Source organism: Lycorma delicatula, chromosome 2, assembly GCF_047948215.1.
Source record: "Lycorma delicatula isolate Av1 chromosome 2, ASM4794821v1, whole genome shotgun sequence".
NCBI lineage: Eukaryota > Metazoa > Arthropoda > Insecta > Hemiptera > Fulgoridae > Lycorma > Lycorma delicatula.
Genome location: NC_134456.1, coordinates 5,300,181 through 5,314,747, shown reverse-complemented (window position 1 = coordinate 5,314,747; position 14,567 = coordinate 5,300,181). Strand labels below are relative to the sequence as shown.

General features: G+C 32.2%; 1 protein-coding gene across 4 annotated transcripts in view; it reads left to right on the top strand.

Moving 5' to 3' along the window:
• Eogt (EGF-domain O-GlcNAc transferase) overlaps positions 1-14,567 on the top strand; it is a 50,580-nt gene that overhangs the window by 13,741 nt on the left and 22,272 nt on the right. For all 4 annotated transcript variants that reach the window (XR_012755392.1, XM_075358212.1, XM_075358210.1 and 1 more), the window contains exons 4-6: positions 314-520; positions 2,814-2,962; positions 11,808-11,971. Coding sequence is in view for 3 of the 4 variants with exons in the window: in XM_075358212.1 (XP_075214327.1) it covers positions 314-520; positions 2,814-2,962; positions 11,808-11,971 (520 nt within the window). In the remaining variant the exon portion in view is untranslated. The remainder of the gene's footprint in view (positions 1-313; positions 521-2,813; positions 2,963-11,807; positions 11,972-14,567) is intronic.

Sequence of the window (14,567 nt, the reverse complement as noted above, 5' to 3'; positions counted from 1 at the left end):
CAAAATTATGAACATCAGTTGTAACGAGCACATTGGTGGCCTGATGGCAATGCTAGAATAAATCACTTTTTATCATAAATAACACTTGAAACCAATTGCAACCAATTGCTGCCCTTTTGTCAAAAATGCCAAAAAAATAATGGGGTAAAACATTTTCATTGCTTGCATACTTGAACAAATTCCTTGTTTGCAAAGTTTTTATTATAGGCAGCATCACTAGAACCAGACATGAATGACATTAAATATTATTTATTTAACTTACGATGTACATTTTGTTATAATTTTTATGTGATAAATTAGTTTTTTGTTGAAGGAAGAAGTGGGAAAGCCAGGTTGTTGGGGTTATGAACCTACATGTGAAGAAAAAAATTCTTATTCAATGCCTGTTTGTCCTGGAGATCATAAAGGATGGGTGAAATCTAAAAAAGATCAAATGAATACATTTTATTCACAAGCTGATTTTGGATACATACGTGAACAATTAAAAGAAATGATGGTTATGTGTGAACCACTTTTCAAGGTGATAGAATTTTTTTCTTTAATTTAGATAAGTATAGTATAATTTAATCTCTTCAAGAATAATATTTATAAAATAATAGGACTGCATTTTAAATATTCTCTATATTTAGTTTGAAATCTACTGGTTGATTTTATGCTAATAGATATAGCATTTTGGCTGACCTCTTTTTATTTTTTAATATTTTTTGTTTGTTTTTATCTTTACTTCTATTTTAACATAAAGTTTTCTATAACAGAAATTAAGTCGAATAGTCCTTTGTGTACATTCATGTTTTAAAAATGCTTACAATACCTAAATTTGTTAACTGATTTTCAAAATTCAAATTTCTAAATCTGTCATTTTTTAGGTTTTTCTTTTTTTGTATTGGAGAGAGAAAAAAAGAATTTAACTGCTGCCGTGCTGTGCGATAAATACATTTCTGAATATGATTTTTGTCTTGCCAGTATAAAACTTATGTATATGTAATCTTCAGTTAAGATTTTATTTTACTTTTATTTCATTTTCAAACTTCACTATTTCTATAAATACCGTACAAATTTTCATTATTCAAATTTTGTTTTCTTAAAATTTTTTCTGTATGCTCAATTTAATTTTTTGTTTAATTTTTAGTGTAATAAAGAAAATTGTTTTAATTAAATTAGAAAGATTAACTAATTAGAAAAGTAATAAATTCTAATTAATAACAGTAAATTAATTAATAAAATTAATTAGAAAAACATTATTAATGTGCACTTTTATTTTCATATAAATGTTAAGATCTTTAGCGTCTTGCTAAATGGTTTTATTACGATAGCGTCTTGCTATCGTAATAAAACCATTAGCATAAGGTCCTATAATCTGGATTCCTGAATTATTAAGAATTGAACTTTTAAAAAAAGTATAATTATAATACAAGATATGCTTTTAAAATAAGGTCTGTTTTGAATTTGCTATCTACATATGCCAAGTAAACAGATAGTGCTTGTGGAGCTCAATTATTTCAATCGTCAGCTGTTACCAATAATAGTTGTCGTTTTATTGTAATTGTTTATATTCATTTATAAAGATTACTACCTACAAAATTTGAAGTACAGGAATAATCCTATTTTTGATGGCAAAAAATGATTCTGCACCTGAAATTCATAGGCAAATTTATGATGTTTTTGGGCTAAATATTCTGAGTGATAATATAGTAAAACAGTGGTGTCATTCATGATGAAGAATGTAATAGCTGGTCATCGGTAATAACAAATGATTTGATTGAAAAAGTTAATGAAAAGTTTCAAGAAACCTGTTACAATTATTTTTTATGTTTCCTAATGTTTCATAATCTTTATGAATTTTTAAATTTATGAATTTTTTACAGAAAAATTTGACTACAAAAAATTTTTGTAGCAGATAGGTGCTGAAGATGTTAACAGACACATCCAAGGAAAAATGTCCTGCTGCAGCGCATGCAATTTTTTGGCATTATGAAAATGAAGGTGATGAATTGTTTGATCACATTACTGCCAGAAGTGAAACCTGGATTTCTTATTCAGATGTCAAAATAAAGAGAAGTCAGTGCGATAGTAATGTTCGTCCTCTACACCGAAGAAGTTCAAACAAGAACATCTGATAAAGAATTTTATGGCTACTGTTTTTTTGGGACAAAAAGAGTGTTTGCTTGTCAAATTTAGTGATCGTGGAACCACTGTGAATGTTACATATTGTGAAACGTAACATTTTAGAAGATCTGTAAGAAGTAAACAATGTTATTTCAAGGGATAACATCCCCATCCATGGAGATGCTGTTCTAGGGGATTTTGTTTTTGTAAGAAAAAAATTTACTATGGCTGTACATGGCAAATCAGAAATTGAATAAGTAATTAGAAAAATTTTATTGGAAAATCTTCAATAACTCGCCATATACCCTGACTTAGCTCCCAGTGATTATTTTCTTTTTCTTTATCTTAAGCAGTGGCTTGCATCACAAAGGTTTGATAATGATGGACAAATTAAAAAATGGTGTTACTGCACTGGTTTCAGTTTCTGGTGCCAGGATTTTTTGAAGAGGAAATGAAGCTAGTTGAACGCTATGAAAAATGTGTTAAATTTGAAAACAGCTATGTAGAAAAATAGTAAATGAGTAGATTTATTTTTTTGTGAATTGGTTTTAAGCATTTCTTTACTGTTTTCATTATATAAATTATAATATTAATTTCTTTCATGCTTTGATGGTTTTTATTTAATTATTGTGTTATATTAAAGCTAAATTGTTTTTGTTTAATATAAACTTATATATGTACAATATATATTTTTAATTTTTTTTTAGGAGGATTCATCACTTGAATGTTCAAAGTATTTGAGGTTTTGCAGAGGTAGAAATATAATGATAAATTTTAAAGACCTTATTAATAGAACTGAACCGATAAGATATAAAATGGATGTACTAAAGGAGGGACAAATTGGTGGATATTGCACGTTCGTATATTTATTTTAATTTTATTTGTTACCATTATTTTATTGTGAGATGTGTTTCATAAAAATTAAAAAAAATTTGTTACCCGTTATATATTTATATACTCCTAATTTATTTTTCTACATAGTTACCATTGTTTTTTAGGAATTTTTAGTACATAGGAATAAACCTTTTAACGCCCTTTACATAAAAATATGAAACCTGAGATTTCATCCAGCTTAACATTGCTGTTTTCAAAATTCTCCACTGCTCATGAATCATTGAGAACCAAGCTATTTGGATAGGTAAAGGAAGGCATAACAGGTATGAAATCTGACTGTAAGAGGAGTTGAGGAATCTTTTTGACAGTATAGGTGGCAGTATGTGATCATATGATATCATAAATGAGAACAATAACTGAAGACAGCATCTCACAAATTCTAGGATATTCTTGGTTTCCAGTTCTGAATTGCACACTTTAGTTCTGAAACTTTTACGGTTTGCTTCTGCTATGATTATTGTTACTAGCTCCATGAAATCTGCTAGTAGGATACCCAGAAAACAATTACCATGATCTTCCAAGCTGGTGGGATTTCTTTGAATTTTTTGGCTTTGGTGTACTTGAATGTTGGCACTGCATGGATTGTTCTTTGTACTGACATTGATTTATGAAATTCAAGTTTCATTGCTACTTATGATGTGAATAAAAAATTTGTCCCCTTTTCTGTCAAGCATCCCCTTCTATGTCATCCAAAAATGGATGTGCAGATGTCAGTTTTTGATTTTGATGCATGTTAGTCAAAATTTTTGGGACTAATTTTGCACACAGTTTATGTTAACTTAATTTTATTGTTATAATTCTTGTTAGCCTATTTTTATAGTTAAAGGTCTTTTCAGAAAATAGCCAAACTTTATTTTTTTAATGTTCATTGTTAATTTTACAGGTTATTGGTCCTTGTTCCCTTTAAAGTGTTCCCCTCCCCTATTCACACACTTTTCCCACTGGTGTTTCCACTTCGCATAGCAGTCCTGGATAGCTTCATTTGAAATGGCCTTTAAGGTCCGTGACGAACCTGCCCACTCATCAGGTCCAGTGAGTAGGGAGGCTGAGGAAGGACAGTCATCTGATCTTTGGCACAAAACTGACAAATTGACAAAGCTGAGTATATGGATGCATTGTCATGGTGAAGGAACCATGAGTTGTCTCACCACAACTCTGGTCTCCTTTTGCAGATTTTAATCATTTAATTCTTGTAAAACGCCTTGTTAGTACGCATGGTTCATTGCACAATTCCATTAAAATCGAAAAACAGACAACATCACTTTGACCAGATCGAGACTGACATTCTTTTCTTGGGGCGCGGAGATTCTTTGCCAATCTATTGTGATGATTGAACTTTAGTTTCAATGTTTTTGCTGTAAACTCAGCTTTCGTTTCTCATTATGATCCTTTGCATGAATGTTTCATTGTCATTGCCATGTTCAAGAAATTGCCAACAAATGTCCTTTCGGTGTTCTTTCTGCTGTTCAGTCATCAAACGACTTTGCTACAACTCAATGCATGTTCAATTTTTCAATCAAAATGTCATGGCATGATCCAATCGAGATGCTAACCTCTTCTACAAGTTTTCTGACAGTCAATTAGAGATTTACACACACCAAATCATTGATTTTCTGAACATAGGTGACATCAGTTGAAGTTGAAGACCTTCCTGCTCAAGAGTCACCTTCAATTGACTGATGACCACTTTTAAACCATGAAAACCATTTGTAACATTGTGTTTGACCCAGAGCATTAGCTTGTTTCAAAAGTTAAAATGTTTGTGTGAAAGTTTTCCCCAGTTTCATACAAATTGTATGTTGTATCGTCGCTCCTGAAAATCACACATTACAAAAATCGCTACTAATACTTAAACACGTTGCATTCAAATAACAGTAACACAAAACTAAATGTGATATCAACAATTCAAGAAGATGTGGTTACAGATGAGGTTATGTGAAACACAATGCTATCAACTGCTCATCACTGAATATCTCTTGGCGCATAATTAAAAATGTTACCATAAATGCAACCATAATCCAAACGGGACTAAACTAAAGAATAATAAAAATGCAACATACGTGATCAGTTGGCTTTTCACTTGGTGTTGCTAAGGACTTGTAGCATCTACAATTTTTAAACATGTTGCTTTTAACTGTTTTATATGTTTGACCTGTGTAAGATGACTATCAAAAAACAAACTTAAAAACTTAACGTCAGGAGAGATAGTAATTAGCTCTTCGTTGAGAAAGATTTGTGGAATAAAAGGGTCTCATAGGCGAGAAAAGACTACACATTTGGTTTTCTTAGGTGAGAGTGTGAAGCCAGTGGTGACCTTGGACTAAGCTTCAAGGCGAAATAAATTATAGTATTCTGTAGTAGTCTTTTAGCTGTGGCTGTTGAATGGGATATGATATATACATATCATATCCATGTTCATATCATATCCATATCATGTTCTTTATTTGTTGATTTTGCTATACAGCAAAATCAACAAATAAAGAACATGAAACGGGTAGCTACACACATTCAGTAATACTATTGATGGCTATAGTAAACAAGGTGGCACTTAATATACTTCCTTTAAATACTCCATTCTCCAAAATGACACTACTCAACACAGAATCTCCAACATGAACATGGAAAGTTCGCTCATTTAAGAAACCCCTAATAAAGGCAAGCATATTGCTCATGACTTCCTATTCTTTAACGGTGTTTAGAATACCACATTGCTAGACTATGTCGACCAGATGGGACGGAAGACTTGAGAGAACAACAGATTATAAATATATAGTAGGTGATGTGATATAGTTTTGAGAGCACACTTACACGAATGTTTTCACATCCAGGGGAGGTGTCATGTGAGCTTTTTAATGCATGCGAAACTCGTTGAACGTGAAGGGAGCATTTAATTTACTAACTGAATCACCAACAGTAGTATTTTCATCTGTTTCTTATATCCCTGAAATTTGTTGGTAATATGATGAAGTTAGGGGGACTGAATGCTAATAATCTGTCAGGTTAGTTGTGACTATAGAAGATGATGTAAGAACTTCTCCTTCATGAATAAGTCTGAGATTAATTTTTTTCTGTGATCCTCTAATTACACAACATACAGTACACAGTACACAACATACTCCCATGTATATGGGAGTAGTGCATTAACTGGTGTCTATGTAATTCCTCTATGACTTTCTCCTAGCCTATGAATACCTGACAACATACCAGTCTAGCTTTAATTTGGATCTAGATTTACAATTTGGATGTTCATTTGTAGGTCTGTGGTTAAATTTACGCAGTGCCTGCTACTGTTTACTAATTGCATTTTGGCAATCATCATTCCATCAGGGAACGGAGGGACATCTTGGGTTTCTTGATGTGTGAAGAATGTATCTACTAGCTTACTAGTGGCTTTGAAGATGTTAAAAGTATTCATGCACACACAAGAATTTTTAATAATGTGCTTCCAAGAAACACACCACCTGTGGCAAGATACTGTTACACTCTGGGACTATTTCTCTGAGAGATACGACTGTCTCATAGACAGTAGAGAAAGTTATACTATTGTAAACTGATTCTCATCAGAATGTGTAAAATTGTTTTTCTCTTATTTAAACAGTTTTGCCTTTTCTTTTAAGAAAAAAGTGCACCATTATCAAAATATTTGAAAAAAAATTTAAATAAGTAGCAAGTTTTTATAAGTAAGCCAAAAATTAATAAGCAGAAGAATGTATATATGTGTATTTTGTATAAGGGTATACCTGTATCGTGTACACCATGTATATAAGGTGTACCATTAAACATAATGGTAAGGGGCATTATGTCATGGGAAAATATTATAACAAGAGTGGTATAGTGAGCCTGAATAACCGACCAGTTATGAAGGTAGTAGAAAATATAATAATGGGAGGAATCCAGAAAGGGACAAAAAGGGAACCCTTTTAGTAAAGTAACAGCTCTGTTCAACAATTGTCTTTTGTTATACTGCCCGCTGACACACAATGATTACCTGTTGTACCGTGAGAAAAGCTACTGGACCAGGTTATGGAATTCATGGAAACAAAAGCCTTGTTCGATTCTATTGTTCTCACACTTCGAGTTGGGTCCAGTCTGGCAGGTAAAGAGGCTAGAAGTATAAATAGTATGGGGTAAACCATTTAGAAATGAGCTCACCAAGGAGAGGCCGCGAGACGAGATGTTACGATGTCAGTCCAACAAGGAGTTGTGCGGAGTCCAGTGAGGCGTTACAATATCAGTTCTGTGAGGAGAGGCTGCGAAATGGAAGTTCAGCAAAGTGCTGCGAACCAGTCCAGCAAGATGTTATGACATCATTCCAGTGAGGAGAGTGCGGTGTGAGTCTGCGAGACGTCAGTCAGTAAGAGCATTCTGCAGAGAGGACAGTGAAGGAGCGAATTTCCAGTGTGAATTAAATTTGATACGATTAAGGTAATGCCACGGGGAATTCCAGTAACCAAGAAATACTATCAGTGACTTACTGTAAAACTATAAGTGAAAGAAATAATGTACTAAATTTAATTTGTAAACTGTTGGGGTTTTATTTGTGAACAGCAGAGGTATTTGCAGTGAACTTTATATAATTGTCTTATCTAGTGTATTGTTGTATGTTAATATAAGACTAGTGGTTAAAAGGGTTAAGACTAGCAGTTTCTTTTGTTAATGGGTTGGAATTCTAGTTTTCTATCCATCTACCTGGAATAAATCCTGATGAGTATTTTAAACTCTGTCTTGTGTGTAATCTCTGTTTATTATTACTATTGACATTTATGACTACTTGATATGTAATATGATGATTATTTACTGTTTTGATTATGTTATGTTTTTACGTCATGTATTATGTTATGCTTTAATTGTTTGTTATTGACATGTAATATTATTATAATTTACTACTATTATCCTAATTATTATTAGGTCGTTTACTATTTTTCATAAATAATTGTTTTATTATTGTCACTTATTTTTACTATTATTATCACCATTGTTGTTAATATTGATTTCTCTTGTAATTATGTTTATAAACCAATAAACTGTAATTATATAAACATTCTAAATTGTCAGTTACTCAGTATCATGATCGAGCCATGAATATGAGACTATATCATATCCATTCTCAAGAACCGATATTCAAGTTCAGTTCTCATGGTTAATTTGAAGTGAGGTGGTTCTCCATTGCCTTTTTGTCTGACCCAATATGCTGTTTTATATCAATATGTTAAACCCACTGCATATGATATTCTCTCCTACAAGCACACCTGCACCTTCTTTATTTCAAATACTACCTATGTAATGAACATCTTACCTTCATTGAAAGTAACACTGATTATTTTTGCTTTAGATGCTTTACAAGCATCACAGTTATAAGAAAACTTTGGACAGTGTAAGGCAACAAGTAAATGTATATTTTTCTGTGAGATAAACAGGGCATTATGTGTGGTATGTTAAAAAAATGATCAAACATTTTTAATAGCGTGCCAACCAAATGTGTATTTCAACAGATAGTGCTGGCTACTGTGAACTTTTAGAAACATAATGCCATTTGATGCATCAAACTACTGTTTTTAGGTTTCAAGCTACAGCAGATGGAGTAACATGTGTACTAACACATCAGAATTTGGTACTTTCTGATTAAACAGAGGCCATTGTAACTCAGCGTGCTGCAACTGTTAGGTTGAGGATATAAATAATATACATGGATATACTGTGTGTACATGTTTGAGTTTTTTTTGTATAATAAATAAATATAATTATAAATATAATCTAACTAAACTTTCTTTTTTTCTTTTTCCTGTTTAGCCTCCGGTAACTACCGCTTAGATAATTCTTCAGAGGATGATATGTATGAGTGTAAATGAAGTGTAGTCTTATACATTCTCAGTTCGACCATTCCTGAGATCTAACCAAATAATCTAACCAAACTTAACCTACGCTTGCTGCGTTTGCTAACCTTGACTAGTGAGCGAAGTGAGTATAGGTTAAGTGTGATTAGATTAATATAATCCAATCAAATGTTTTTTAAAAACACCATTCTTCCTTTTGAAAACAGGTGGTATCTGTTTAATCAGAAAGTACCTTGAATTTTAACAAACTGACAATTGAAGATCTTGAAGAATTTTATTTTTTCAAAAAATCATCATGTAAGATGAAACCTGGACCTTCTAATAAGGTTCTTAAACAAAATGACAATCTGTATACTAGAAAAGATCATCATCACCTATAATGAAAAAAACTCTCACAGTCACTGTAAATTCAAAGCTGTGCTCAAAGTGTTTTTCATGTCAAGGGCGTAATTTTAGAAGAATGGGTTCCAGAAGGCACAGTAGTGAATTGGTATTATTATAAAGAGCTTTTGAGAAAGCTGAGAGAAGTCAGAAAAAAGACAGAACTGTGGGAAGATTGCTTCATACTTTATTAGCACAATTTGTCTATTTATTAAGCATTTTTGTGAAACAGTTTTTGATTGATAAATAAATTACTGCATTTTAACAACCTCTCTATTCATCAGATTTGTCAACATGTGACACTTTTATTTTCCCTAAAGTGAAAATCTGCCCTTAAAGGAATATGTTGCAAGTCAGTTAAATGTAGTAAAGAAGAAGAAACTGGCAGATGTATTAAAACAGCTGACCAAAATTGATCTGCTTCATGCCTGTGGTCAGTGAAATACAAGACTGCGTTGGTGTGCAAGTACAATTGGGGAATATATTCGAGACAAGCATTAGAATTGGTACACATATAAATAAAAATGAGTTATTTAATCAGTTTTGTTTAATTCACTTCAGGTACTTTGTGTCAGCCTTTTTTTTTCTATGTAATTGTTCCTTTACTTTAATTTTTTAAGCAAATTTAAAAAAAAAAACAATTTGACTTTATATTATAATCTAACACAGTTATATGCTGTATTGCTGTTAAAAATATTTGTCATATTTATTAATTTATGTAGAACAACTGTGGTGTCTTCTACATCTACTGTAGACCTGCTTTAATCATTTTTATGGAATTTCTTTTTTTAACAATGTTTGTTTCTCTACTGAGTAGAGCCACTGTATATAAAGCTTGTTTCTCAACAGAAAGGAGTACATTATTTTTTGTTTTGCAGTATCTATCACATTTTTTTCTTATGATTTTAATGTACATAAAGTATCTTGAGATGTGACACTAATCAAAGTGGCATTCTTTGAGAGTAGTGATATTCATTTACGCCAACAATCCTTGTGGTGAACATAATCAGGTGTTAAAAATATGCCTAAGTATCACTCGCATTTCAGTAGGCTCAGCATATTGGTTTACAGTGATATATTTTAATCAATAAAGAAAGTAATGCTGCTTCCTTTTTTTCACTTTCCACCAGTTTTTTTAAAATACTTTTATCATTTTTAGGATTAACTTGGGGTTCATGTCAGTTCATCTACAACCAGAAAATTATAACATTCATAATGCATGTTTGTTTCCAAGCTAATTAATGTAATTTTGTTTTACAAGAATTACTTCCATTTTGTATAACAGCATGCACTATGTATTTAAATAGTAGTACCTTCTTTATTATAATAAAAGGGCAGTGATGGTGATTTAAGATTGGGTAAATTCAGTTCATTATAATCAGTGATCCCGTCGTAGTTCACACCCCTTTGCCATTTGAATCAATGTGCCTAGCATTTCAATAGGCGTCTCTTTAATTTGGTCCAACCATTTTTTCAGTGGTCTTTCATAAGACTTGCTGCCCTCAATTTTTCCTTGAATAGTCATTTAGGGAAAAATCTTGAGAAGCTAGTCAGCTTCTCAAGATTTTTGCTGGGCCTGCAGATTATGGCCGAAAAAGTGAAGAATGCACTGGAAGCACATTGCGAACAACCTCCTCTGTTTGCAGAAGTTTTTTTATAATAGAGTTGCTATCCTCTTTTCTGCCCATGTGACATGGAGCATTTTTCTATAGGCTAACATTTTCATTGCATCAGTTCTCTAGTCTTCCAACTTGATCTATCTAGTCTTCCAATCTAGATCTCAACACCGCACATGACTACTGGGAAGACTACTGCCTGAAGCAGTCTCAGTTTTGTATTTATCAGGATTGCCCTACCCTAACAAATAGTTGTTTGTAAGTGCCTCCTTTGCCAAGATAATTCTTATTATTTTGGCTGACGAGCTCCCATTTATACCTGTTGTGGGTCCTAAATTTACAAAATGGTCTACCTTTTCAAAATCACACAGTACATTACTGACTGGAAGATTGGCCGTCTACAATCATAACTTTTGTTTTTTAGCCCTAGTGTCTCACTTTCTTGCTGAACTCAGTTGAGGATCATGTTAATTTCAAATTCAGAGCCTGCAAACAGGGTCGTATTGTCAGCAAACGTTTAGACCGCCATACCAGTTTTTCAGGCTCTTCTGCATGATATATTCATTGTAAATGCTGAATAAGATCGGAGACAGACATTCCTGTTGTATTCCTCTCAATGGTTAAAAGGGCTTCATAGTGTCATTTTCGAGCCTAACTTCCACTCTGTTATTTACATATAGGCTCAGAATGAGGGTAACTAGATGGTCAGGAATGCCCATCTCCTTCAATACTTGCCACAGATCTTTCCTGATCGAGTTGAAGGACTTGGCATATTCTACAAAGCATATTACAGGAAAAGTATTGAACTCTCTGGCCTTCTCTATCAGCTGCTTAATATTTAGAATTTAAATATTACACAGCTTGTATTACTTCTAAATTCAACTCGGTAATAGATAAAATCAAACGCTAAGAGAGCTAATTTATTTGTGTTTCACTGTTTTTGAATATTACTACAGTAATTTTATGTTTTTTACAGATTACATGAACAGCGATTGTTGGATGAATCTACACATATAAGTCCATTGCAGTCATGGGGTCCAGAATTACGATTTTTCAAACAGATTCCAAAAAGACCAATTTCTTCTGGTGGCTGTGATATTATTATTGAAAAACCTACATTCCTTATGAAAATAGATGCTAGTGAGTATTTTGTTTTTCTTTGCCAGTTCATGTGGTGTAGATTATGTACATATCCACTGCTATAGTTTTTTTCTTTTTAAGATGAGGTTAGTAATGAAATTTTTGTAGAATGTGAAAATTCCAAGCCTGAATGGAATTCAGAGTTAAAATGAGCGGATGATCATCTTAATATTTTATCCCTCTTTTACTCTTTTGACATAGATTAAATTAGTTTTATACATTATTCTTTAAATTTTTCAAACCGAAATCATATACAGCTTGTATTCTTAGTAATTTCTCTTCTTTTTTGTGCATTCTAGGTCTCTTTTTTAGTTTAAAAAGAGATTTTGCAATGAGATCCTGTAACAATGAAAATCTCCAAAAAATGTTTTTATAGAATTTTTCGCAAACTAAACAATGTGTTTGGGAAAAACAGATTCTTTACCTGCCCTTAAAACAAACTGTGGACATTGTGTTTTACAATGAAATGCATTTAGTCATAGAAAATCATTTCTGAACCATCTTTAAAAGTCCAATTAGCATATTTTTTAGTCCATTGCGTTCTCTTTTTAGGAGTTGCTTTTTCAGTGGATTTTGTGCTTTCCAATCATATTCAAGCAACCTTCTTCACATAACTGAATCATGAATTTCAGCACTGAAGCCAGCTGTATTCATTTAAAGATCCTGACTTGATTTTTGAGTACCAGTTTTACACAACCTAGCTCGCAGACATCATCTTTTAATGATCTTTTTTTCCTCATTTTCCTTATTTATTTGACAGAACCAACCTCTTTCTTTCAGACAGATAATTGAATTGATAGCTGTTTAATTCATCCCATATTGTATTGCAATTTGATGTTCAGATATTAAAGAATATTCATGGGGAGTTATGATTTTAGGTTATTTTATTTTTGTATCAAATCCATATAAAAAATTAAATTGAATTATCACAATAAAAAATACAGAATAATGAAATAATACCAGAAACCAAACAAATCTAATTAATTAATAACCACAAAATACTGCATATGTAACTTCATGCTATATTACAAAAATCAAACAACCACCACTCATAACAAAATAATCAATGAATGTGGCCTTGCAATAAAACTATGTGACCAACTGAAATTTTCCTATACAGTGCAATGCTTTCAATAATTTGCTAAATGCTGTTCATATACCTGGAATTAGATTTTTAAACTAGAATGTAATAAGTGGTGGCAAATCCTTCAAAGGTTATGTTCAGGGAATTATTCTGAAGGAACAGGAAAGTTAAAAAATTCAGAATTCAGGATTTTGTTTTATTTTTCTTTCTTAAAATTGATGATTCTATTGAACTTTTTTTTTGTTTTATTAATTCACCAAATAAGGTCAAAGCTTGTGTGTAGGAATATAGAATGAAAATTTTACAGCAAATGAAAAATGACATGCCTGATCCGGGTTCAAACCCAAGACATTCCAGATGAAAGGCTGAGATGCTCCCAGCAAAAAATTTGGCAGAGTATCTTATTTTTATATAGAAAAAAAATATTCTGAAAAAGTTTCTTAAAAATTCACCGGATTTTTCTCTATTTCAATACTTTTGTGATCTGTTTTGATAACAAAACCAAATAATAAGTAATAGTTTTTTATGGTTGATTTTTTAATTTGAAACATGCAAATACAGTTCAGCCTAAGAGACTGCTAGAATTAAAGATGGTTTTACTCTAACGAGTTGAGTAGCATGGTTCAGTTTTTGAAAGTAGAAAGAAACATACTGTCAAATTCCATTGACAATTGTATCATAATTATAATTTGTTATAATTTCTGATTGATAATACTCTGACAGAAATTTATTATGTTAGTATATGTAGTTGCCAGAAATTTGGCAAAGATCTCTAAATGCGTCTAAAACATTTCAAGCTGTTTTGAAATTGAATAGTTGCCAGTAGTTGGGACTGAAAGGGGATAGAGGATTTTGCTAACATATATGTGGAAATAAAAAAATAAAATAAAAATAAAAAAAAAACTAGAATTGGTTATTAAAATTTTTTTAATTTAAGATAACTTAAAAACATCTTCCCCTTCAGAATACTGTCCATTAGATGATATGCACTTGTCCCACCAGTTTTTTCACTGTTTGAAACATTTTTTATATTCTTCTTTATTAATGCTGTCACAGGGGACTAGGTTGGGTGAGTAAGGAGGTGAGAAACCATAGTTTTGCTATTTTCCATCAACAGATTTTCATTGCTGTTTGGGTCAGGCAAGTTATCATAATGAAACAGCCAGTTCTCTGATCACCACAGTTCAACTTGTTTTTCTCACTACCACATACAGTCATTTTAGCACTTGCAGTTAGTAATGTTGTTTTCACTGTGATGCCAGTGCCTTGAGGAACAAATTCACTGTGAATGAAAACAAATCAACAGGACTTCATATCTGATTCCAATTGCCGTGCTTTTTTTGGTTTAGGCAATGAAACTATCTTCCTCTGGCTGGATTGCTGTTTTGTTTCAGGGTCACAGCTGTAACACCAAGATTCATCTTCTGTTATGACTTGACTAAATATCGGGTCAATTTATGCCTGTTCTTTCAATTCCTGGCACACTCTCAGATGGTTCTCCCACTTTCAATT